This window comes from Ovis canadensis, chromosome 12 (genome assembly GCF_042477335.2).
Source record: "Ovis canadensis isolate MfBH-ARS-UI-01 breed Bighorn chromosome 12, ARS-UI_OviCan_v2, whole genome shotgun sequence".
Taxonomy (NCBI): Eukaryota; Metazoa; Chordata; class Mammalia; order Artiodactyla; family Bovidae; genus Ovis; species Ovis canadensis.
The window spans coordinates 73,702,417-73,727,468 of NC_091256.1; the positions used below are offsets into that span (position 1 = coordinate 73,702,417).

At 49.9% G+C, this 25,052-nt stretch overlaps 1 protein-coding gene across 1 annotated transcript in view; it reads left to right on the top strand.

The window, feature by feature from the left end:
• LOC138415852 (voltage-dependent R-type calcium channel subunit alpha-1E) overlaps window positions 1-25,052 on the top strand; it is a 305,764-nt gene that overhangs the window by 221,185 nt on the left and 59,527 nt on the right. The window contains exons 12-23 of the mRNA XM_069544395.1: window positions 1,744-1,856; window positions 2,202-2,333; window positions 2,801-2,873; window positions 3,743-3,860; window positions 6,357-6,424; window positions 8,116-8,213; window positions 13,659-14,318; window positions 14,844-15,154; window positions 17,669-17,828; window positions 19,001-19,130; window positions 20,023-20,082; window positions 20,834-20,940. Coding sequence (XP_069400496.1) covers window positions 1,744-1,856; window positions 2,202-2,333; window positions 2,801-2,873; window positions 3,743-3,860; window positions 6,357-6,424; window positions 8,116-8,213; window positions 13,659-14,318; window positions 14,844-15,154; window positions 17,669-17,828; window positions 19,001-19,130; window positions 20,023-20,082; window positions 20,834-20,940 — 2,030 coding nt within the window. The remainder of the gene's footprint in view (window positions 1-1,743; window positions 1,857-2,201; window positions 2,334-2,800; window positions 2,874-3,742; window positions 3,861-6,356; window positions 6,425-8,115; window positions 8,214-13,658; window positions 14,319-14,843; window positions 15,155-17,668; window positions 17,829-19,000; window positions 19,131-20,022; window positions 20,083-20,833; window positions 20,941-25,052) is intronic.

Below are 25,052 nucleotides of genomic sequence, written 5' to 3' on the forward strand. Positions count from 1 at the left end.
TGCTCCGGGGCTCAGCATGAAGCCTTGAAATCAGAATTTATTAAAGGAGGATAGATAGGATTAGCCAAAGGGAGGTCAGGAATGAGTGAATACTTGCCATATGAGGATTTGTTTGGGTTTTTGAAATGCTCTTTTATTTTTAATGTTTTTACTGAAATGTGTAACACGCACACCAGAGAGTAAACACTTCAGTGTCTATAGCTCAGTAAATTTTACAAAGCTCCCCATAGCCAGAATTTTGAACCGCTTATTACCTTGGAGAAAGCCTGGGAGAGAAGAACAAAAGACTTGATTCTGGAAAGTGGTTTCATCAAAACTGAGAAACAAATATATTTATTTTTTTAGTTCAGTTTAAAATTGAGAAAATTATCTAGATATACCCTTAAACATTCATACTCATATGCACACATACCCTCTTAAATTAGCAAGCCCCTGCATAGACTTCACCCAATGTCCACATTCCTAAATAATAATGAGACATAAAAGTGTGCATGATCAATGCTCTTCAAGGTGCTTTCACATACATTTTTGTCCTCCGCCACTTTCAGTCCTGCCCACGATGTGAAGTATTGGGAATTAGGCTACCCGTTTACACATGAGTCAACAGGGGACCTCGTGTGCAAGTTCACACAGCCAGTTAGCAGCAGAACTAGGTTGCAAAACTTTGGGTTCCTGAACCACCTCTCCTTCTGCCAAACCCTCTTCTTTTTCTGCCAAATCTCCAGTTAGGTGCTAACGATTTTGAGCACTTGCCAACCTGCATTTTAACTTGGAACATATGCTTCTGGGTAGAGGCAATTTTCAGGCATAAGAACTAGTGAAAGACCATTTTTATCTTAGTTCCCTTATGTATATACTTTTCAGCATTGCTGTGAGGATTAATTTCTGTTATTTCTCCTAGTTCAATGTGGGGAATGTATTAGGCCTTCAATAAACATAAAATTAAAACATAAAACAAATTGAATGGCTGATTTGACATTGCTGCTTCCTATAGCAATCAGATTCTATGCCACTAATTAGTACCATCACGTCCAGGTGTGTGGGGCCTGAGTGACTAAAAGCCATTTCATGTTAGCACTAAATTCTGGGCCAGCAAGAGAATGTGGACCTTCTCAGAAGTTTTTCTATTGGAAAGCAACCTGTATTCATTTAAATTTCCTTTCTTATTTGAGGACTGCTCTTTTGTCTGTCTGTTCAAGGTGTTTTAATAAGAACAGTACAGCTGTCAAATCTGTGCAGAAGTGGCGAATGACTTGTAGTTTTCAGGAAAGAGCAGTCGGTAAACAAGCTACAGGATGAAGGAGGAAGTTTAGCGAGGAGAGTGGGGAACAGTGGGGAGAGAAGGGGCAGAGTCTCATTTTTCCTTGGCAGCCTTCAAAAATAGGTGGTCCTGCTGGGGGTGGCCTTCCCTGCTGGCTCCGCTGGTAAAGAATCCACCTGCAGTGTGGGAGACCTGGGCTCAATCCCTGGGTTGGGAAGATCCCCTGGAGAAGGGCATGGCTACCCACTCCAGTACTGTGGCCTGGAAAATTCCGTGGACTGTATAGTTCACGGGGTCGCAAAGAGTCAGACAGGACTGAGTGACTTTTGAAGAAGAAGATTGGAGGCAGGCAGGGTGGGGAGGGAAAGGTTTATTAACTTCAGAATAGCCCAGTGAGAACTGCTGATTGAGGGATCCCTCCTCCCCCTCCTCCTCCCCTTGGCCTTTTCTTCTTCTCACTGTGGCTGGCTTTGGCTCTTTAGGTCACAGTGGGCAGCATCTTTGAAGTAGTCTGGGCCATCTTCAGACCTGGTACATCTTTTGGAATCAGTGTCCTGCGAGCTCTCCGGCTTCTAAGAATATTTAAAATAACCAAGTAAGTGATCAGAATCTAGACTCCTCCCAGCCACCTCTGGGCGTGGAAGCTCCTCTCTGCCACATTATATTGCCTTACGTCCTCACCACAGGATCCCTTTCCTCACCCCACTTTCTACTCCACGCTTCCGCTTCTCTTCCGTCTCCAAAGACCAAACCCGTGAAAGTGCCTGAGTGCCAGCTCCTGTGCCACCTTCCCAAGGGGAGCCACATTACTGTTCCATCTCTCCTTCCTACAAGTATCCAGATGCAGCTTACCTCATAGGTCTCCCGGCAGATGCCCAGCTGGGCCTGGGGGTAATCTGGTACCTGGTTCACCGCCATAACGCTGTCTGGGTTTTTGCAGGTATTGGGCATCCCTCCGGAATTTGGTGGTCTCCTTGATGAGCTCCATGAAGTCTATCATCAGTTTACTCTTCCTCCTCTTCCTCTTCATCGTTGTCTTTGCTCTGCTAGGAATGCAGCTGTTTGGGGGCAGGTAAGCACCGATGAAGGTTCCAGCCAAAGCAGCCTCAAAACCTCATCTTCATCCTGTGAGCTCTGGGGTCACCAGTTTGTTCACGATGTTACCATGCGTTTGTTCGTGTCCATGGCCCAAATCAACCATGCACCTTATGTGTGGAACAGATGTCTCTCTTTTTAATCCTTCCACACCATACGGGGTTCTTATTGAGGGGACCTCTCCCTTTGGAGCTGCCCTTGAAAGGTGCAGCTTGGGGTCTTGTAAGTCAAGAAAAGTCCAGATCCCATCACCAGTGCCCTTCAAGTGCACAGTTCCTGGTAGTAATCACTAAAACCATCTTCGTAAGTTAGTGGAATGGAAGGAGAGTAGGGAAGACAGGGATGTGAAGAAGGGGGAAAAGAGTGATGAAAATGGCATAATTTTAGGAAGGGAAACTTGCTGTGTGAGATTCTCATTTCGTTCTCTCTGAACCTCCTTTTCAGATTCAACTTTAATGATGGGACTCCTTCAGCAAACTTCGACACCTTCCCTGCAGCCATCATGACTGTATTCCAGGTACGAGGATGTTAAAAATGTTGCTTGGGATCCCTTGGTGCACATCCTCCAAGGTAATGATGTTGTAAAAGAATCCTCCCTTTCCTCTCCAGGCTCCTCTCAGGCAGTACTTAGTACTCTTGCTGATTAAGTAGTCATCACCACTGTTAATTCCTAGGATTTCTATAGCTCTGTTCTCACGAATAATAAAAGAGCTCTATTGTGATGACCTCATTGGCCTTCTCCCTACACTTGTGAGTTTGCAAGAGATGATAATTAAGTCAAAGACATTCAGTAACATCACATTTCTGGCTTTATGAAATTTGAAGTACCTTCTAACTTACATGTCCATTTAATGTAGAACCTTTTCCACCCCCACCCAATCCTTTTTTCTTTTTTTTTAATCATGGGAGAAAACTCAAATCTGATGTTGTTTAAGAGCTAAAAGAGAACTCTATTTAGCCAGAATATGAGACTGCACCAGAACTCAGTTTTCTGGAACTGGAGCCCTTGAGGCTCTTTCCAACAGTGCTGCTGTCTCAGTAGCTATATCTTGGCAGCTCCAGAAGATAGTCCATCAGTGCCTGAGCCACCTGATCTGTGTGGTTCCCGTAGGCTTGGCAAAGCTGCGGTGTGGGATGGGAGACTGGAGATTCTACGTTTTGAGGAACAGAACTTTTCCTTTTGATATTCTTCTTCCATTTTCAATGGCTAAAATTCTCTTACATATCAGAAGGCAGTTGAGGATTATTCATGGGTGTGACTTTTTTTTTTCTCCTTGACAAGAGGGTAAATGGAAAAGACCCAGACTCAGAATTTTCCCCTTTCCATTGACCCCATTTTCTCATCCAACCCAGGTCTCTAATTTGCCTGTTGTATGCTTTGTGTAGATCCTGACGGGTGAGGACTGGAATGAGGTGATGTACAATGGGATCCGCTCGCAGGGTGGGGTCAGCTCGGGCATGTGGTCTGCTATCTATTTCATTGTGCTCACCTTGTTTGGAAACTGTATCCTTTTTAAAATGCTTCCCTGTGCTGCCGGCCTAGACCAGGATGTGAGGAGGAGGAGGTGGCCGTGGTGGTGGTGATGCTGGTGATAGGGAGAGGGCAGGTAGCAATGGGGTAGACAGTGTTAGGTGTACTAAGAGAAACCAGGATCCTGCTCTTAAGGAACATTTGCTATTTGGGTAAAAGATGAGTATAAATAAAATAGAGTATCATCCCAGTTATCAGATATCATAACATCCAGGTTATCAGATTATTATCACAGATAAAATCATATGAGTATTACAGTAAATGATTGGAGGGACTATGAACTGGGGAAAATAAGGGAGCACAGAGGTCACAATAGGCTGAAATAGTAATAACTGGATTATATTAATGAATTAATTATGTTTTCTTTTACTTAAACATTTATTTTTGTTTAAGTATAGTAGATTTACAATGTTGTATTAATTTTAGGTGTACAGAAAAATGTTTCAATTACACACACACACATATATATATATATATATATTCTTTTTCAGACTCTTTTCCTTTATAGGTTATTACAAAACATCAAGTATAGTTGCTGTGCTATACAGTAGGTCTTTGTTGGTTTTCTGTTTTATTTATAGTAATGGGTATATGTTAATCCCCAAACTCCTAATTTATCCCTTCCCCTCTTTCCCTTTTAATAATAGTGACCGTAAGTTTGTTTTGTATGTCCGTGGGTCTATTTTTATTCTGTATATAACTTCATTGGTATTATCTTTTTAAGATTCCACATATAGGTGATATCATTGCCTTTGTCTGGCTCACTTCACTTAGGATGATATTCTGTAGGTCTATCCACGTTGCTGCACATCATTAGTTCATTATTTTTTATGGCTGACTAATATTCCACTGTGTAAATGTCCGATATCTTCTTTATCCATTCATCTGTTGATGGACGTTTAGGTTGCTTCCATGTCTTGGTTATTGTAAATAATGCTGCAGTGAACATTAGGGTGCATGTATCTTTTCAAATTATGGTTTTCTCCAGATATATGTCCAGGAGTGGGATTTCTGGATCATATGGTAGTTCTCTATGTTAACAGGGAACAGAGCCTTCCACCTAATAAGTTCTCAAAAATATTAGTATTGTGATTAATGCTAATACTGCTGAGCATAGCTAGCGTTTATCATACTTGTGCTATTCATAAGACCTCATATTAAATGGTTTTCGGCACTATTTCATCTAATCCTTACCTTACAAATCTTAGAGGAAATAAGTTGATCAAAGTCAATTACTAAATTATAATGGGAGACTAGAAAATAAGTGCCTTTAATTCCCAAACTTATGACTGGTCTTGGGATCTCGACAAGGAAGATTTAGGTTTTAATCCCAGCAGCTTTGCTTACTAGCTATGTGGCCTTGGGAAAGTCACTTAACCTCTCTGAGCTTCTAGTTTTCACATCTGAAAAGAGGAAACAACATCTATGTCCTTCATTAGTTGTAAATAATAAAATGAGATAGTTTACTTGAATATTCCACAGACCAGAAACTTCTACATGATGTTTTGGGCAAGTGGGACTTGTCTTGAATTGAGATCACTCGAGTGAAAGGGAGACAGCCATGTGTTGCAGATGTATTTTTTTGCCTTTTCCATAGTCTCACGGAGCATAGATGTTCCTTTAAGTTTTCTGCTCTGAAAACTTCTAAGGGCCAGAGCAGACTATAAACAAACACAAGAAACTCATATAAAGAAAGCTAAGCAATGAGTCACAGAAATGGAAGGCCAGTTTGCCTTAATAGTGGCACCTTAATTTTCCTGTTACTCTGAGGGTAGTCAGACCTGGACTTTTGTGCTAAAACAGATGTATGTTCCATAACACATGAGCCTCGAGGATAATTGGAAAATGGGGACTTCTGAGGTTCGAGCGTGGAATAGAAATGGGCTCCATAATGATCTTGTGTGCCCTGAGACATTTTGTTAAATGAAATATGGGAGCCTCCTAGGACAAGAAGATTGAGAAATGTTAGCATACCATTACTGACAGATAGTAATGAGTCTGTAGAATCTCTCTCTCTTTTTTTCTCATCTTTAAGGTCAGACTAGCATGCCTGATCTAGGTGGGCTTTAATTCCAGCCTCCTGGAAAGGAGAGATGTACTCCTACCCCTTGTTCCCTACCCGTCTTGTTGTTCAGTGGTTCTGTATTCAATGTTGCTGTAATTAGAGGCAGTAGCTATGCAAAAGCCTCCTCCCTCCATCTCCCCCTTCCCTGGAGGGTTTGATTCAAGTATATTTCTTTGTTTGGTGCAAAGAGATGATATGTGGAAGGAGAGAAGACGTATTCTCCTTCAAACAGAGCTGCATAATATCTCTTCCCCTCCACCACCACAGTCCCTGCTTAAGTGACTCTCTGGGCTGACTCTGTCCCTGCTGGTGTTCCAGACAGGAAAGGCATGGAGATGCCTTCTCAGCCTTGCTGGGGCTCCTTGTGCTTTTCTTATTTGCCCATCCTTAACTCATTTCCCCAGACACACTGCTGAACGTGTTCTTGGCCATCGCTGTGGACAATCTGGCCAACGCCCAGGAGCTGACCAAGGTGAGCCTTGTTCTCCAGGGATTTAATGGTTCTCTGGGCCATTGGGTGCCCACTAGGCTTTGGGGCTACCTCCAGAAGCCTGTACTGCCTGGCTCAGGCCTGCAGGGAAGGCTCCTTCTGAGATCTCATGGATACCTGGAGAGCTACACGTGTCCATGAAGGGGGCCTGGTTCACTTTCACTGAGTTTGCTGAGCCTTGGACCAGATGGGGTCTCTCATTGGATATTGAAGATGATCACTTAGTCACTGCAGAGTCTCAAAGATAGCCTTGGCAGGCTTGTGACTTGGAAAATAGAGAAAACACCAGAGTCTTGGATTTAAGTTCCACCTCTGCTTTTGTGACCTGTGGCTGTGTGACCTCAATCATGTGCCTTCACCCTTCTGGGTTTGAGGGTGAGAGGGTCCAGGACTGTGGCTGTTGGGGGAGTCCAGTGCTCACTTCATCTTGGGGGAAGTTTCCATGAGTTTCAAAGAAGCCAGACACCATATTTCTCAAAGAACAGGTCGTTTCTTTCTTCTGAGTCATGTCTTCAGGAGTAGAGGCAATACAATTGCAGTGGGATTGTCTAGGGAGATGAGTGAACCTTCTCCCCGCATAATACAAATTTGGTTTAAGGCAAAGTCCATAGTATCCTAGTGATGTTTATGAGCTTTTTCCATGTATTCCTTGAGGGTTACCTGCTCTTCTCTGCATTCTCAAGGATCTTCTTACCTGCAGACAGGGTAAGCTCTGTTAGCTGAAAAGCTGGCTGAGTCACACATCTGTCACTTACTGGCCCTTTTAGCTTAGATGTGACCCCTGGTCTCTATTACTGTTCCTTCCTTCATCTGTAAAAAAAGGAATGCTATATCTGCCTTGCATACCTCTCAAGAGGGCAGCAAGGATCAAGCAAAAGGACGTGTGTAAAAACCAGCTGTGAGTTATACATCTGTCACTTACCGGCCCTTTTAGCTTAGATGTGACCCCTGGTCTCTATTAGTGTTGCTTCCTTCATCTGTAAAAAAGGGAATGCTATATCTGCCTTGCATACCTCTCAGGAGGACAGCAAGGATCAAGCAAAAGGACGTGTGTAAAAATGAGAGCAGTCTTTGAAAACATATGTATTCTTAGTAGCTCTGGTCATTTTACCTGAACCAGGTTTCCATGGCGTCATCACATAGAAAGACATTTATAAGTTGGAGTGTGGGTGAGGGGCTGAGGTCCCTGCCCGAGCACCAGGGTAGGGGTCACTTAGCTGTGCAGGGAAGAGGGTATGATGAGGATTTTGGCCTTCATCTCAGGGGCTTTTCTTGGAGGTCCTTCTCCATCACTTCCGGACGCTGCAGAGCATCTGAGAAGTATCAGCTCTGGCCTCTGACCTCTACAGCCCTGGCCACCTCCACCGAGGGCTGGGGTTTGGGGTAGACCTTCAGGTCTCTCCTGAGGAAACATGGGGGGCCTGTGGGGCAGGAGGGGGGCCAGAACAGCTGGCCGTGCCAGGGCTGTGGAGGCTGCTGTCTCAGGAGGCCTGACTGCTAGCTGCTGGAGGTCTGTGAGCCAACCTGACCTCACTCTGCCTGTTTCAACTCTTGCTCTGCTTTCCTCGCTTCTCCAGGTCTCCAGAAGCTCCCTCAGCCCTCCTGGGCAGGGCCGAGGAAGCTACTCTCCTTCATGGGGATCCCAGACAACGCCATCTCTACTTTGTGTCTAGGATGAACAAGAAGAAGAGGAGGCCTTCAACCAAAAGCATGCGCTGCAGAAGGCCAAGGAGGTCAGCCCGATGTCTGCACCCAACATGCCTTCCATCGAGTGAGTCGCTGTCCCCACATCACAGACCCCTGGGCTCCTGTGTCGACAGCCCAGTGCTCAGCTCCACAGCTGTTGACCCTTGGAGGGAGCCTGCTCTGTGCCAGGAAGCATCCTGTGAATACAGTACTGAGCAAGACAGGGTCAGGGTCTCTTTTTTCACCGAAATTTTATTTCAGTGAGCAAGATAGCTGATAAATGCACAGAGACAATTTTAGATAGAACATCTAGAAAATAAGTAAAACAGGGTACTAAGACAGAGGAATAGGAATTGGGTACAGTACCTTTGGGCAATTTGGGAGGAGTTCTCTGAAGAGAGGATGTTTAAACAGAGACCTAAATGTGTAGGAGATGGTTGTGTGATGTTAAGAAGATGGAACATTCCCAGCAAGGCCCCGGTGTGGCTGGTGTGGAGGGAGCAAGGGGAAAGAGAAGGAGGTATGGCCGGGAAGGTCCTAAAGGCTCAAGTGAAGGACTTTGCTTTTGTTCTGATTACAACTGTAGGAGGGTCTAGAGGGGAAGGATGGGTAGGATTTGATTTATACTTGAAAGGGTCACTCTGCTCTATGGAGAATGGACTGAAGGGGCCCAGACTGGTGGCAGGAAGACAGAGATTGGCTCTTCGAGTAAAGCAGTGAGAGTTAGTGGTGGTTTAGACCATGATAGTAGCAACAGAGGAGATGAGAGTTCATCTCATTCAGTCTGTATTTGGAGAGAGAACCAATAGGATGAGCTGATGGAGTAAATGTGATAGAAGTGGAGATGAAAAACAAAAGACACAAACATTTCTCCCAGGTTTTAAGGTTTGATGCCTGTGTAACTAGAGAGGTGATGGTGGTATTTATGGCTCGCCTGAAGATGGTGGAAATCCAATGTTCCTTTTGATGCCATTAAATTTGAGATGCACATAAGACGAGCAAGTGAAGCTGTTGAATGGGCTGTTGGCCACGTGAGTTTGAAGCTCAGAAGTCAGGGTTAGAAATAAGGATGGGGGGGATTTGCATTTGGATGGCATTTAGGCAGTCATCCCAGGAGAGCTGACCCAGGGAGAGGTGGGCTGGGAGGCTGAGGCCAGAGGCCAGAGAGCACCCTGTGTTCAAGGAGAAACCCACGAGGAGAGCAGGTGAGCAGGGTGTCCTGGGGACATGGAGAAGAACACGCTTCTGGAAGGAAGAAGTGGACAGAGGAGCTCAGGACTACTGAAAGATCACATGAGATGAGGACAGAAAAGGGAGCATTGAATTTGGCAAAAATGAACAGTGTTAGTGAACTTCATGAGAGCCGTGTAAGTGGCCCAGTGGGAACAAAATCCAGTTGGAGTGGATTAGAGAGAGAGAACGGGGACTAATACATTATAGCAGCCAGTATAGACGCTCTTCGAGGACCCAGCCTGGCCCTGGTGGCTGCTGGCAGAACTAGCAGACCGTGGGGCCCTTTGGGTGGCTGACCTCTGCGTGGCAGTGGGGCAGGGCTTTGGGGGAGAGGCTGAGAAGTGACCACAGAACCACTGAATTCCTGTTGGGGCTTCTGGGCCCACATGAGGACTGTGTGAGGGCCCCTGGGGTATGGCTGGGGAGGGTCTAGGTGGAGCCAGACCCTGTCATCTGTTAACCTGAAACTGATCAGCGAGGAGCCCTTCCCTCCCCAGAGCTCATGTGGAAGGCTCTCAGTGTGCTCGGCTTCACCTCATAGGGACATTCCAGAGTTATGTGTGGGGGCCCTCCCCTGCATGGCTGTCCTCTTGTTCTCACCTTTCAAAACTGAAGGAAGGCCTGGCCTCTGGGCCCCTTCTCTGTGAGTGAGAAAAAAAACTCGCTCCAAAATTCGTTAAAGATCGATAAAGATAAAACGACTCCTTCCTCCCTAGAATTTTCTCTGAGCCTCGAGCAGTTTCTACCCCACTTTCCCTTCACTCATGAGTTTGGGCTAAAAATAAATACACACAGGTATCCAAACATGCTGGTGGGTGGAGCTGGCTGCCACTTTAGGAGTGGGTGGTTCTATTTCCTGAGATGAGGAAACCTGGAGGAGGAGTGGGTTTGGAGATATGAGGGGGAAGCATGCTTGGCCCAGTGTGGAAACTCACTATTTATAGAATGAAAGAATGAATGAGATGCTGGTAGGCACAGGGCCGTAGGGAGTGAGCTGTGCGCGTATCCGGGCACAGTGAGGTGGGAGGAGTGCTGTAACCATCCCAGGTGAGTAGAGATACAGGCTTTGGGTGTGATGAGTGTGCTGTTGGCTGAACAACAGTGTTTGGACATGCGGGCCAAGACCCCTGACTTCCGGACTATAGTATGACTGAGTGCCAATGTGGCAGCTAGAGCATTTTTACAAACCAAAACACCTGAGGGCTAGACCTAGCTCTGTCCCTCAGTGCTGTGGCCTTAGAGCGAGAACCTCAGCATCTCAGAGTCCCTGTTTCTCCGTCTTTGACGTGAAGAATAACAAGCCACCTGTCCTGGTCCACATGGTCCTTGCAGGGTGTGTGTGAGGTCACATGTGTATGAACTGGGGAGACGCTTCTCTGTGTGATTGTAGGAATGTTGAAAATGTACTAATGGTTGTGATGGGATGTGAATCTGGATCTTTGTATGTGTAAGTGGAGAAGTGAAGTTTGAAGTGTGGATCTGATCTGTATGGAAATGAGAGGTTGGTTTTCTCTTTGGCCTGGCCTCGGTGTGCATGTGTATGTGTGTGTGCACACTTGTGGGCATGCAGAGAATTCTTCCACATATTTTCCCTCTTCTACGCGTGCTTCTAGAGGATCAGTGTGTGATGACTTGAGAATTTGCAAATAGCTGTTGTTTAAGTGTTACTTGCTCAGTCGGGTCCGACTCTTTGCGACTCCATAGACTGGAGCCTGCCAGGGTCATCTGTCCATGGAATTCTCCAGACAAGAAGACTGGAGTGGGTTGCCATTTCTTTCTCCAGGGCATCTTCCTGACCCAGGGATCAAACGCAGGTCTCCTGCATAGCTGTAGAGCTATCACTGCGTAGGTATCACTGCACGGCTGGTGGAAGGTGCTTTTCCTGGTGGGCACACATGCTGCCTGTCTAGACTGTGTGTTTTTCTTTCTCTCTTGGCATGGCTGCCCCAGGTGCATGGCAGCCGCTAATGCTGAGGGATGCTGGGGACCTAGTCACAGGCGTCTCCACAGTATTGGCCACATCCAGCCCAGGGGTGCTCCTGTGCCCTGCACCTCTCCAGGCTCAGACCAGCTGCCTCTGTTCCCCCTGCCCACCGTGGACCAGGCTGCTCTGCGGATGTGGACGTGGCGACTGAGCGACCCTAGTCTGCCTGCGTATTTTCCACGGGTGGATGTCAGTTTCATCAGGAAAGGAGCCACATTTGCCAACCTCCCAGGTCCAGGCAGGGTCCGTTGGGCCAGACTGGGTTTGTTACTGGGGCAGGCTCATTCCACAGGTGTCCAGACATGTATTTCTTCACCTGAGTGCTGAGCCTGTGCTGACAGCTTCATTTTTCCTGTTTGCCTTTATGGGTGATGCCCTCACCCTACCATTGACTTTCTATTGACCTTGTGGTTAAAAGGACATAGTGTGTATGTGTGTGTGTATGTGTAGATGAGATTTTTCCCTGCACAAGGCCAGGAAGGGTAACACTTGCTTTACCCAGCTGAATAGACAGTGTTCAAGGCCTTCGGCCAGGGCCACCACGGTGCACACGTGCGGGGGGCACCACTCACATCCTGAGGTATGCAGATGGCAGCCCATTGAGCGATGGCCCTGCCTTTGGCCACAGGCCAGTGGTGTGCACGCTAAAGCATTTGTTCCCTGCATGTTGTGTGAGATGGGAAGGACGAGCCGGGGAGTCATACCTTTGTGAATATCCTAGATATGATCAAGGGAAAATGAACTTCATCCAAGTTTGCAGGGTTTCCAGAATAGGTCTCTGAAGGACACTTAGGTGAAACCTGAGTGCCAGCAGGGCTTGATGACTGAGCGTCCAAAGCTTCTATGACCTGATAAACCCTGTGCGTGCCTGCCTGTTCGCTTCAATATATTAGATCAGTATGTTTGCACACAGCAAGGAACCAAGGCCGGTCCCTTGGAGCGTTGACGGTTGGGCGTGTACAGAGGGCAGCAGGCACCTAGGGGATTCTGTGCCTCTCCCTGGAGACTGGCTGGTGGCCGTGGGGCTGGCGGGTCCTAGAGGTGGGGGTGAACTGAACCTGTCCGTTTTTCTTCCCCAGAAGAGACAGAAGGAGAAGACACCACATGTCGATGTGGGAGCCACGCAGCAGCCACCTGTATGTGTGTACCGGTCTGCGTGTTTGTGAGTGGTTACGTGTGGGTGCGGGGACACCGTGTCTTTGTCCTTGCCGGGGACAGAGTGGCACGGGCGTGCACATGTCCGTGTGGGCCGTGGCGTGTGCGTGTGCGCTCCGTGCACATGGTTTGTGATCTGCCCTTCCGCACCTTCCACCGTGTGCCTTTCTCAGTGTGCGTCTCAGGTATGTGACCCCGTGTGCAGTTTGCTCTTCCGTGTGGCCTGTGAGTGGACATGTGTCGGCGTGGGTTGTTTGTGCCAGTGGGGTGCCTTTCACGCAGGCGCTTGTGGACAGCTCGTGTGGGCCCCAGTGAGGATGCGCGTGGGCACCTGTGAGCGTCCCCTGCAGGGGCTCTAGAGGTGCGCCCATGGGTGCATGGGGGTGCAGGTGTAAGCGTCCACCCTCCACCACCCGTGGAAGCCCACCCTGTGTCACGTTTGTGTGTTCTGCTGCCACGTGAATGGTCAGCTAGGCCTCCAAGATGAACTGTTCAGCGGTGGTTTTGAGTATGAGCTGCTCGTGATCCCTGGACATAGAGACCCTTGGATTTTATCAGTGGTTGTGGAAAAGATCCCACCGCATCGCTGCGAGGGTCATGCCCAAACTTTCTGTAATATGGGTCTGCTCCCTGCTGTCATCAGTCTCCCTTTGATAGGACCTGCCCTTGTACTTCTCAGCCTTAGCTCTCCCAGGCTGGCATGGGAGAGGGAAAGAGAGGGAGAGGAGGAGGAAGAAAGGCCTCTGACCTTGAACTAAGGGCCATTGGCATGCACAGAGAGAGTACAGGTTGATGCTCTGAAAGCAGAGGGGAGCGGGGAGTGAAGACCTGGCAACCTTCGTACTACTGTCTGCAGGCCCTGGCCTCTGGGACTCGGTGCTGGGCTGCCCTCACCCCTCCTCAGCTACTTCAGGGCAGGGATCAGAGCGGGAGACCCCACGAAACTGGGGGGCACTGGTCCAACCACCCACTCGGCCCCTCACATTTTTCTGTGCTTCCTGTCTGCAGGTCCTGGGCTCTCCCGTTTGCTCCCCCACCGTGTGTTTCCCCCCGACCCCGTGCCCCGGCCGCTGCAGGCTGGTCTGGGCCCCCGTGGCCACCCTCCCCGGCCCTTGGTCGGCAGTTCTGACCTCGCCCTCACCTTCTCCCCTTTGGCAGGAGGGAGCGGAGGCGCCGGCACCACATGTCCGTGTGGGAGCAGCGAACCAGCCAGCTGAGGAGGCACATGCAGATGTCCAGCCAGGAGGCCCTCAACAAGGAGGAGGCCCCGCCCATGAACCCCCTCAACCCCCTCAACCCACTGAGCCCCCTCAACCCGCTCAGCGCGCACCCCAGCCTCTACCGGAGGCCCCGGGCCATCGAGGGGCTGGCCCTGGGCCTGGGGCTGGAGAAGTGTGAGGAAGAGCGTGTCAGCCGCGGGGGGTCCCTCAAGGGGGACGGAGGGGACTTGGCGAGCACCCTGGACAGCCAGAGGAGCCCCCTGGCCCTGGGCAAACGGGAGCCACCCTGGCTGGCCCGGCCCTGTCACGGGAACTGCGACCCGACCCAGCCGGAGGCGGGCGGCGGGGAGACGGTGGTGACCTTCGGGGACCGGGCCCGGCACAGGCAGAGCCAGCGGCGCAGCCGGCACCGCCGCGTCAGGACCGAGGGCAGGGAGCCCTCCTCCACCTCCAGGAGCAGGTCTGCCAGCCAGGAGCGGAGTCTGGACGAAACTGTGCCCAGCGAGGGTGAGAGGGACCGCGAGCCCAGGGCCGGCCACGGGGGCAAAGAACCCATGATCCAAGAGGAAGAGCGAGGGCGATGCCAGGACTTACGGAGGTAAATGCGACATAGGAGCGCCCTGGAGACAGGTAGTGCGGCCCACATTAGCGGTTCTTCAGTGTAAGCCTTTCTGAGCCTCAGTTTCCCCTTTTGTATAATGCACCTTTTACCAGGTGCCTGTCAACACAATAGCACGTAAATTCAACATAGCACCCTGGAGACAATAGTGCGGCCCGCATTAGGGGTTCTTCAATGTAAGCCTTTCTGAACCTCAGTTTCCCCTTTTGTATAATGCATCTTTTATGAAGTATGTGTCAATAAAATAGCAGTGAGATCTGTTCCCCTGGAAACCAGGGCATCCCCTGTTGGGAGTGGGGAGGGCATGATGAGCAGGAGTAAGCCAATGGATGCCGCTCTGGCGGACCTCAGCTCCTCTGCCTGGTGAGGGGGGAGATAGCGGGTGCCACGTGCTCTCCAACAGGGCCACGCGGACTCCCCTCACCTTTCCCTCTCGTCAGGCACAGCAGCCGTTTCAGAGTCGCTTCCCGACGTGAGCAGCAGCTGTCTTCTCTGTCCTCACAGGACCAACAGTCTGATGGTGCCCAGAGGCTCCGGGCTGGCAGGATCCCTGGATGAGGCTGACACACCCCTTGTCCCACCCCAGCCAGAGCTGGAAGTGGGGAAGGACGCAGCCCTGACGGAGCAGGAGCCGGAGGGCAGCAGCGAGCAGGCTCTGCTGGGGGACGTGAAGCTGGACATGGGCCGGGTCAGCCAGAGCGAACCTGACCTCTCCTGTGTCACGGTCAACACGGACAAGGCCACCACCGAGAGCACCAGCGTCACTGTCACCATCCCCGACGTGGGCCCCTTGGTGGATTCAACCACGGTGCACAGTGAGAACACAGGGCCCGCCCCCCTCCCCCCCCATGCCCAACCCCCCCCAACCCGGGGCTGGGGGAGGCATGGTTCTGGAGTCATCCCAGGAAAGCTGCAGGGAAAACCCCACCAGTGAGATGGAATCCTTCTTCAACATATGAAAGAATAGCAGCAGTTTTAGCCCTGTTTGCAAGAGAACTAAGCTAGAATTTTCTCAATCTTAAGTTTTACCCATAAAATGTTGTTTAGCCGTGGCCCCCCTCGAGTCTTCAGAGAGATCACATGTGATTCTGTACCCCTTTGTCTATTCAGCTACTTAATTTATCTTGTGGATATCTGATGGCTTATTCTCTGGGCCACCTCTCCCCCAGGTGCTTGGCCACCTGGTAAGTTAGGGGACCATTGCTGGCAGGCGGGCCCATGTTGGCCCTGGTTCTACTCAGCACGTGGCCTCCAAAAACCCTGTCTCTCTTGAGGCCTCAGTTCATCATCTGTGAAGTGAGAGCATTGAACCAGATGACCTCTGAGACCTTCCTCTGTGCTAACATTTCTTGAATCTTTTACTCTTATTGACTCTCTTTCTCCTAGGAGCTTTTAGTCACACTTTCTCTCACAGTTCCAGGAGGTGGTAGATATTCATCTGTGAGACCTTAAAGGGAAACACAACCCAAAAGCACTTACCCCATCCCCATCCCTGCCCCAACCCCACACCCATCTCTGCATAACCCCACCATCGTCTGTCCCGTTGGCACTGAACTGTGACCGCAGGATTCCACTCTTGCTTTTTTCCACCTGTATTTTTTCTTTTCACAGAACAGTCCTCTCTCCTGCTTTTCTTTTTCTCACTGCTCTGTCTCCATTTCTTCACCTTCTCAAAGTGAAATACATCTCAAAGTATTCTTCAGAATGCCAGTACTACTTTCTAATCTCACATGTCCAGTAACCCCTTCTGTCTTGTTTAATTTTGTGCGCTAATAAGGAAGTGTTTTTGGACCCTCTTTTATGAGGATCATAGTAGTATATGTCTCATAAAAGAAGGTTGGGCTTCCCTGGTGACTCAGGGAAGAATCTGCCTGCAATGCAGGAGACCTGGGTTCCATCCCTGGGTCGAGAAGATCCCCTGGAATAGGGGATGGCAGCCCAGTCCAGTATCCTTGCCTGCAGAATTCCATGGACAGAGGAGCCTGGCAGGCTAGCTAAAGTCCATAGGGTCACAAAGAGTCAGACACAATTGAGCAACTGACACACACTCTTATGAGACACACCATTAAGAAAGTTTGACCCTCTTCTGTTCTCATTCTGGGGTTAGTCCCTGACCTTGGTCATAGGTTAGAGCATGTTAGAGGGGGTTTGGACGCTTTGGATGACTTACCTTTTGGAAGGACCTGGAAGGGGTCAGGACTTTGGAGGTTTGCTACTTACACAAAGCTCCAGGGCAGAACCATTCACTGAATGGGAATGTGGGAGAGGTGCCCCTGCCTCATCCTCTCTGCCACTCACCCCACACTGGGCCTTCCACGTGGAAACTGAGAGCAGAGGCCCAGTAGCCCCACTTGGTCTCTGCTGCTTCATCCTCTCAATCCTGGGAGAAGTCATAGACCCATCTTCCCATGAATATTGCATTCTCATTTCTACATTAATCAGGACTGGAACAAGAACAGCCAGAAGGGCAGCCCCAGACAGAGTCATGGCTTCTTAAAATCTTCCACTGCAGTGTGGTTTCATTGAAAGGAGATAGAATTTTGAAGTGGGAATGTATACCAGCTGTATGGGGCTTCTCTGTTAGCTCAGCTGGTTAAGAATCTGCCTACAATGCGGGAGACCCTGGTTCGATTGCTGGGTTAGAAAGATTCCCTGTAGAAGGGACAGGCTACCCACTCTGATATTCTTGGGCTTCCCTGGTGGCTCAGATGGTAAAGAATCCACCTGCAATGCAGGAGACCTGGGTTCAATCCCTGGGTCAGGAAGATCCTCTGCTAGAGGGCCTGGCAACCCACTCTAGTATTTTTGCCTAGAAAATCCCCATGGACAAGGAGCCTGGTGGCCTACAGTCCATGGGGTCACAAAGAATCCTCCACGGCTGAGCCATTAAGCACAGCACCAGCTGTATGAGCTTAGGGTAGGTCCTTGAATTCCCTGAACTTCAGTTTTCCCACCTGTAGAAGGGGAATAATAATATATGTCGTTCAGGTGTACCAACGTGAAAAATGCCCTAAGTAAATATATAGAGAGTCCAGATTTTAGATAGAGGTAAGTTTGTAAATTTTACAATAGAAACAACCATTCTCTCTTACCTAGGAAAACATGATTGTTATTTATATGGCACAAATGGCTCTACCACCTGAAATTAGGGCAGGGGTAAGGCTAGGAAGAGAGCCTGGGCTTCACTCAGTGCAATTTAACAGACACCCTGACCTTAAAGGCACCTTGCTGGGCAGTTACCTAGCTCCCTCTCCCACCCAGTTGAAAATGAAGGGCACCATTCTGCATGTAGCAAGGTTTCTGAAGACTTCCACACGTTCTTCTTGTAGTCAGCAACAAGACTGATGGAGAAGCCAGTCCCTTGAAAGAGGAAGAGATCAGAGAGGATGAAGAGGAGGTAGAGAAGAAGCAGCAGAAGAAGGAGAAGCGTGAGACGGGCAAAGCCATGGTGCCCCACAGCTCGATGTTCATCTTCAGCACCACCAACCCGTAAGACACCCTCCACTGCCACCTCCCTTTGGTGCTGGAGGTTTTGAGCCAAGATTTGAGCCAGGGCAGGGTGATGGGAAGGAGGGATGAGGGTCCAGTCTTCCTCCTGAGCCTTCCTGGTAGAATATGGCCAGATATCTGAAAGCCTCCAGGGTGCTCACTAGTTAAGGTGGGTCATGGAATTAATGAGCAGCCTCTGAACTCTGTGCCCATAGTCTAAAGGGTCATTTAGGATAGAACAACATGGGCAATGTCAGAGGAAAGGACCCTTCATCTAGTCTTTGGTTAGTAGGTTGCGGGGGAAGTTGGGAAGGGAGGACATCTACTTGGGATGTGTCACCAAATATTCCAGGGGTGGACAGAGCTGGGAATAGGAGGCTTAGGATAACTGGACCATCCATTGGCTGCCCTGCAAATCAGTTTTGAAGTGGGTGTGTTCCTCAGATCAGTGTCATGGTCATGAGATGGGGTGGGCAAGGAAGAATCTGGAAGGTTAGATTCAGAAAAGATGGGATGTTGAAAGAGAAGCTGCCTTCTGCCCAGAAACTGAGCAAGGTGTATACGTAGACCAGCTTCAGGATCTTGGAAGACGAGAAGGCTTTCAGTGACCAAGTGGGCGATATTCCAGCATGGCCCTGGGAAGGAAGGAACCTGGGCTAAGAGATGTCAGGCCAACTGAAGCCAGGATGCAGTCAGTCGATAGAATAGTCACTTTGATCGGAATACCTGCGGCTCGGGAAAACCAGTTGCTGCTTTCATCAGGAATCTTAGAATCAAGGTCTGTTTTTATGTTTCAGGGTTCTTAGGATTTTCTTGCTCTGCCCCAGTCTCTGTACAGTGGGGGAGTAGACACTGAGGCACAGTGGAAGGCAATGTGTAGCCACCCAAGCGTGTGTCTTTGGATGCTGGCTGCTGCTCCCCAAGGTGGCTCAGATGCGCACGCAGATAATGTATCTTGGCTTGCATACTGCAGCCTCTAACCAATCTGATTACTTTCCCCCACTGGGGCTTTAAATCAAGGGTGGTGCCTGAGAAATTAAATTGCTCTCCCCACGGCTTCCTCTGGCCAACGCCTGGCTGTCTGGAGGAGGCTGATGTGTATGGGGGTGGGGCAGAAGGATGGGGTGGGAGGGAGGCGGGGCTGGCTCAGTGGGCTTGCCCGCTGCCCACAGGATCCGCAGGGCCTGCCACTACATCGTGAACCTGCGCTACTTCGAGATGTGCATCCTGCTGGTGATTGCAGCCAGCAGCATCGCCCTGGCGGCCGAGGACCCCGTCCTGACCAACTCAGAGCGCAACAAAGTGCGTGCACGGAGGCTGTTTGCCAGCCTGCATGGTACCCTGGTGCTCCCCTCTCCCAGAGCCTACCATTCCAACATTAGAGTGGACTAAAGAAGCTTCCTGGAGGATGGGAAGGGCTTAAGAAATTGCCCAGTCCTGTTCCTCGGGGCAAAGTATGAACCATTTCACGACCAGCCCCCAGCCCAACCCTAACTCCCCAACCATACTGCTTACCTTTATGCTCATCAGTGGAGCGTTACCCTGGGAGCCAGCCAGGGCTTTGAAAGGGGCTTCCAAGGTTGCTCAGTGGTAAAGAATTCTGCCGATGCAGGAGATGCAGGTTCAATCCCTGGTTCGGGAAGATCCCCGGGATCAGGAGATGACAGTCTACTCCAGTATTCTTGCCTGGGAAATCCCATGGATGGAGGAGCCTGGAAGGCTACACTCCATGGGGTTGCAAAGAGTTGAGCACGACTGATTGACTCAGCCACAACTGCCACCATCCATGGGCTGGGTGTGGAGTCTGACCTAGGGGCATGGGTGAAGCTGGGGCCCTGCAGCTCTACATGGGGAGCTAAAACAACTTGTGGAGGCCCAGGATGGATATCAGGAGGGATGAGGGGGTGGGGAGGATTGGAACTGACAGGGATCCCAGCAGGGGAGAAATCTGTGGGGCAGTTCAGACCCAAGATGTTAGGTTCTGACCACGGGGAGGGAAAGGCCGAGGACTGGCCACTAGATCATGCTGGCCCAGCAACATCCATGGCTCCTCTCCTCCCTGCATCAGTTAGCAGTTATAACTCCAAGCTTCTGTTCTGAGGTTGAATGAGTGGGCCTCGGGGTGGGCATGCAGGAGAGCCTGTGTTTGAGGACTGTATGTAGCCTGATGGTCTCCATGTTCTGTGTCCTGCAGGTGCTGAGGTACTTTGACTACGTGTTCACTGGCGTGTTCACCTTTGAGATGGTTATAAAGGTAAGAGCAGCTAGAGTGCCCCTGGACTCTGGGGCTGGAGGGGTCACCCATCTGCGCCTCTAGGACAGTGCCTTCCCCAGGGCTGTCACCTCCTGGCCAATGACAGAACCTCAGGAGGCCTCTGCTGATCCCTCCTCCGGCCTCAGATCCTGGTGAGGTCTGTCGTGGGAGGACGTGACCACGTGGCTCTCCTTAGACTGGCACAGACCTGTGGGCATGGCCCAGGGAGGGGGTCAGGTCCGTCCCAGGCAGGCAGTGGGAGTCCCGCAGGCTTGGGGACTGTTCTCACCTCCTCATCGCGCTTCCTGGCTTGAGCCAGTGTCCCGGCCAAGGCTTAGGTAGGGATGAATCTTCCTGGCCTTGTATAGTCCCAGCCATACTCACTGCCCTCCACTCTGTTCCCTGCCACCCTCACAACCTTCATTTATCTCTTGTTCCCATCCTCACCCATCTGGGATTGTTCCCATCTGTGCATATGCAGTAATGCCTGGTGCTCTGAGCCACTAATGAAAGGGAGGGCTGGTGGGGTGCTGGGAGCCAAGGAGTGTAAGGGAACCCTGGTGACTCTGAAAAGGGCCTCACAGTTCAGTGGAGAGAGCCCGTGGGGCCTGTCCTCCTGTACTTTGGATCCTCGTTTGGGGTTATGTTAGAGGCATTGGCAATGGAGACACTGCCGTGCAGAGCCCAGAGCTCAGGGCCCAAATGACCAGCACCCTGGGACTCATCAGTGGCCGTTCCCATCCTTCTGCAGATGATAGACCAGGGCTTGATTCTGCAGGACGGCTCCTACTTCCGAGACCTGTGGAACATCCTGGACTTTGTGGTGGTGGTTGGTGCATTGGTGGCCTTTGCTCTGGCGTAAGTAACTCTTTTTCCTGTCCGTTTTCCTTCCCTCCTTCTTTCCTGAGACTGACTGATCTGAGGGCTTCTCCAGGGCTGATTCACTCAGGGGTGCCAGCGAATACTGCCCTGGGCGTCTGCTTCCCAGTTGCCCCTCGACAGAGCTCCCGAGAGCCTTACAGCTTCAGCTAACCTGCCCAAATGAGGAGCGCTGGCAAATGGAGAGCAGGGCAAGACTCTAGGGGAAGTCAAAGGCCCTGGTGTTCCTCCCATTGAGTGGAGATGAATGAGCCTAGACAGCAGTCACCTGTGTTCCCCCATGGATTCAGGGTGGGACCAGGGACAGCTGGTGTATCCTTGCATTTCTTAATTCTGTCATTAAAGGATCCACTTGAAAGAAAAATGAGGCAGGTAGAACAGAGTTGGGGATCACAGAGTCCTGGGTGTGAGGAGATTCTCTGTTCATGAGCAGGGGTCCCCCAGAGCTATCCCAGGGACTTAAGGACCATGTTAATATGTGAAACTCCTGAAGGAAAGACTTCAAACCTTCCTTGGTAGCATACTTAGGAAGACAGTCTTAAACCATCCAGGTAGCTAACTGTGTTCATTACATTAGGGGATTTTTTTTTTTTTTCTTGAACACTGATTCAGGAAAGGACTCTCCTAGCCCTCCAGGGTATAGCTAGGAAGTAGGCATATTGTCAGTGCCTTTTCCCTCAGCTGGTGGGTAGAGGGCCCCAGAAGATGAATGACAGCCTTCTGGGCTCTGTCTGGACCTGTTCCACTGTCAGAACAGTTTCACCCTCTCCCATGGGGGCAGTGGAATTCCTCCAGCCTCTCTGAGTACAAGAAAAAGCCAAGTCTTCTAGGCAAGACGAGCTACTCAGTGTGATGGGGCACAAAAAAAGCCTGTGGGTCCTGCTGTTGTTGATGGCAGCTGCAAAAGGGAAGGAACAAGGCATCTCCATAGACTTGACCTTCCTGGTCCAAATGGTCAAGTTTGGATCATCTGTCCTACCTTCTCCCCAGACACTGCCAGCTTTCATCCCTGTGCATTCTGGCAGAGAAAGAAATGGGAGAAGAGTTAAGCATGTTCCTCAAGTGACTGAAATTGGGGAGCACTCTGTCTGTAGGAGAGATGAAAGGTCCCCTGCTGTGCTAAGAATTTGAGAACTCCCAGAACCTGGAAGCAGACTGTGTCCATTGCTGCCCCAGCCAGAGGGGACCCTCCAAAGGAGAACCAGGCTGAATGTGACTTGTGACCCTGAGGTGGGCTGGCCATCGGGACAGCTCCAGTGCCCCTTGTCCTTATGTGCACCAGTGTATTAACCCCATTAGAGTCACGTGGAGTCACTCATGCCCTTCACAAGGAAGCAAAAGATTGAAGACAGGAGGAAAAGGGGACGACAGAGGATGAGATGGTTGGATGGCATCACCAACTTGATGGCCATGAGTTTGAGCTAGCTCCAGGAGTTGGTGATGAACAGGGAAGCCTGGCATGCTGCAGTCCATGGAGTTACAAAGAGTTGGACCAGATTGTGCAACTGAACTGAACTGTTCCCAAGGAGATTTCATGAAAGTATTTTCCCAACAATCTGGTCCCTGTGTGGACTGTCAGAGCAAGATAAAAATAAAGGCAACTCTGGCTCTGCTAAGGGGACTTCTAGTTCCTCTTCCTTCTCCTTCATGGAAGAAAATACCAAAGATTACCTTTGTCCTAAGGAGATCTGCTGTTTTTGTCAGAGATAAATCTTACCCCTCGGTTTTTAAAGTCAAGCTCCCATCTCATTTTACCAATTCATTTGTGTACATTATTCATCATATTGTTCTCTCTTGTTTTGATCTCAGTAAAAATAAGTTTTTGCTTTGAAGAAATAAGGGACAAAGAAAGAGAAGCATATAGAAAGGAGGCCACCCCGTCTTGAAGAACAGAGCTCACTGGGGTCACAGGGCAGAGTGGGAGGAAGAGGGTGGGCTGTGGAGTCAGGAAGGCCCAGCTCCTCCGCTTACCAGCTTCATGGCCTAGAGTAACATAGCAAGGTATTAACCTGTTTAACTTTTGTTTCTCATCTCTGACAAGGAAACAGAATGATGTGTTTCAAGCACTTAGCCCAGGGCCTGGTCCAAAGTGATCAGTAAATGTGAATTCCCTTCCTTGTGTTTCCATTCTCCTTCATGTCATCAAGTGTGAATATGCAGCAAGTTACGTTAATGCATAATGGATGCAAATAGTTGAAGATGAACACCGTCCGGTTTCCAAGACTTGGTTATCGTCCACACACATCTGGTCTGTGTTGGTGCCAGTGGGGAGGAGGTGTGTGTTAAAGGAAGGCTCTCTGCATGCCAGCCTCGTCTCCGCAGTGCAGCAGTCTCTCCTCCGACCCAGAGCGGTGACGATGGGCTGGAAGGGTGTCATCTGTCTTGTTCTTTCTCTCTGCCTCTTTGAAACGTGGTGGTGGTAGCTTTGGTGCTGGCTGCAGGGGGAAGCCTTAACAGCCCCGGAGCCGAAGCCTCTCTGTTGGTCCTCAGACCAGGTACAGTGCAGGGGACCCCAGGATTCCTCTGCTTCTGGAATCCACACGTATGTGATGGATTGAACGTTTTGATCCATCACTTGCTTTTAGTGATGTCACTTCCCGAATTTTTTTTTCATTTCTCTCCAAAGTATAAATGGAACTTGCTCACACTCTCTCTTTTGTTAGCATCCTTCTAAGCTTGCCATGCATAGCTCCTCTCCCCTTCCTCCTGCTTATGGGACACTCCCCATCTCCTCTGACCTTCATGACGCTTGCTGGGATCCAGGTAATGCTGTCTCTTGCTTGCGTGCTCGCTCTTACTAATTCTGTTCCCTCCCTTTACTCATTAAGGGCCCAGAGAATTCAGCTATCTCATCATTTCAGTAGGGCTAGCCAGAGTTTCCCCTGCCAGCAGAGTGAGGGCCTCGCCTGGGGTAAGCTGACATCAAAATAAGTCCTGTGTCCCACTGCATGGCGGGGTCAGGGACTCAGGCCAGCAGGGACAACATATGAGTCTTTCTATAGGCTTGTCAGGGACCTCCCTCCCTGTGGATACAGCTTTCATTGTCACTTCCCGTATTTTTTCCCCTAGTCATGTCCACCATTCACATAACATTACTCCCGCCCTCTCTCCCCCCAACCTTGAAATTGAACCTCGCCATATTAAGGCTTCTAAAAAGGCTCAATTTGAGCAGAACCGATGGTGATTGCCATGGTAACAGCTTCCCATGGCTCCTCAGAAGTCAGAAGTGACTTGGTATCCCTTCCACTGGCAGCCAGAGCCTTCTCAGAACCCAGCCCAAGTTCCAAGAGCAACACCCCAAACCAAGGGGAGAGAATGGCCCCTAGCTGAATTCTCAGAGAGAGCTGAGCCCTTCCACGGCAGAGGTCTGCACCTGTCGCCATGTATGTTTTCTGGAAACATATGTGCTATTTCTGCAGTGGCCGAAAGGAATCTGTCTTCTCTGTAGCCATGCACATCAAGTGAAGGGATTCTTTATAATGTAAACTCGACAAATTCCACGCGGGGACTTTATTGACTTTTGAGGAGGAGGGTACAGGGGTTTATTTTCTGCATGTGGGCATAGCAGGGGACAAGAAAATAAACGGAAAGATACCTGTGATAGCACCTTTTCCGTTCTTCCCCGTCCACTTTTACATTATAAAGCATTTCTAAGAACACTCAGGTCTCCCTCCCTAAGCCCGATAACCTGTGTAGAGGTGGGTGGGCTTCTGGCAGAGGGTGGCGCCCTCATCCCACTGCCCTCAGAGCACCGCGCCTTCTTGGCCCTGTGAAGACAGTGTTTGCCGCCTATAAATGTCCTGACTGTGTCTTTTCCTCCCTGTGGTTTCAAGAAAAGTCTGGTGAATGACTAGGTCTCTGAAACCATTCTCTTTTTATCTTTTTCTATTTGAAAAAGAGGGTGGTGGTTTTGTAGTTGTTGTTCCTGTTTGATGGTTATTGTCCACCAAAAGACTGGAAACCGCTTTCCCCAGTGTTCTCACACCCTGTTGCCATCCCTTCTGCTTCCCATCTTGCTGGGTGGGAAAGCAGAGATGGTTCCAGCCTTGGCATTTCTGGGTATCTGCACATTGGGCCCCTCACTTTGGGGC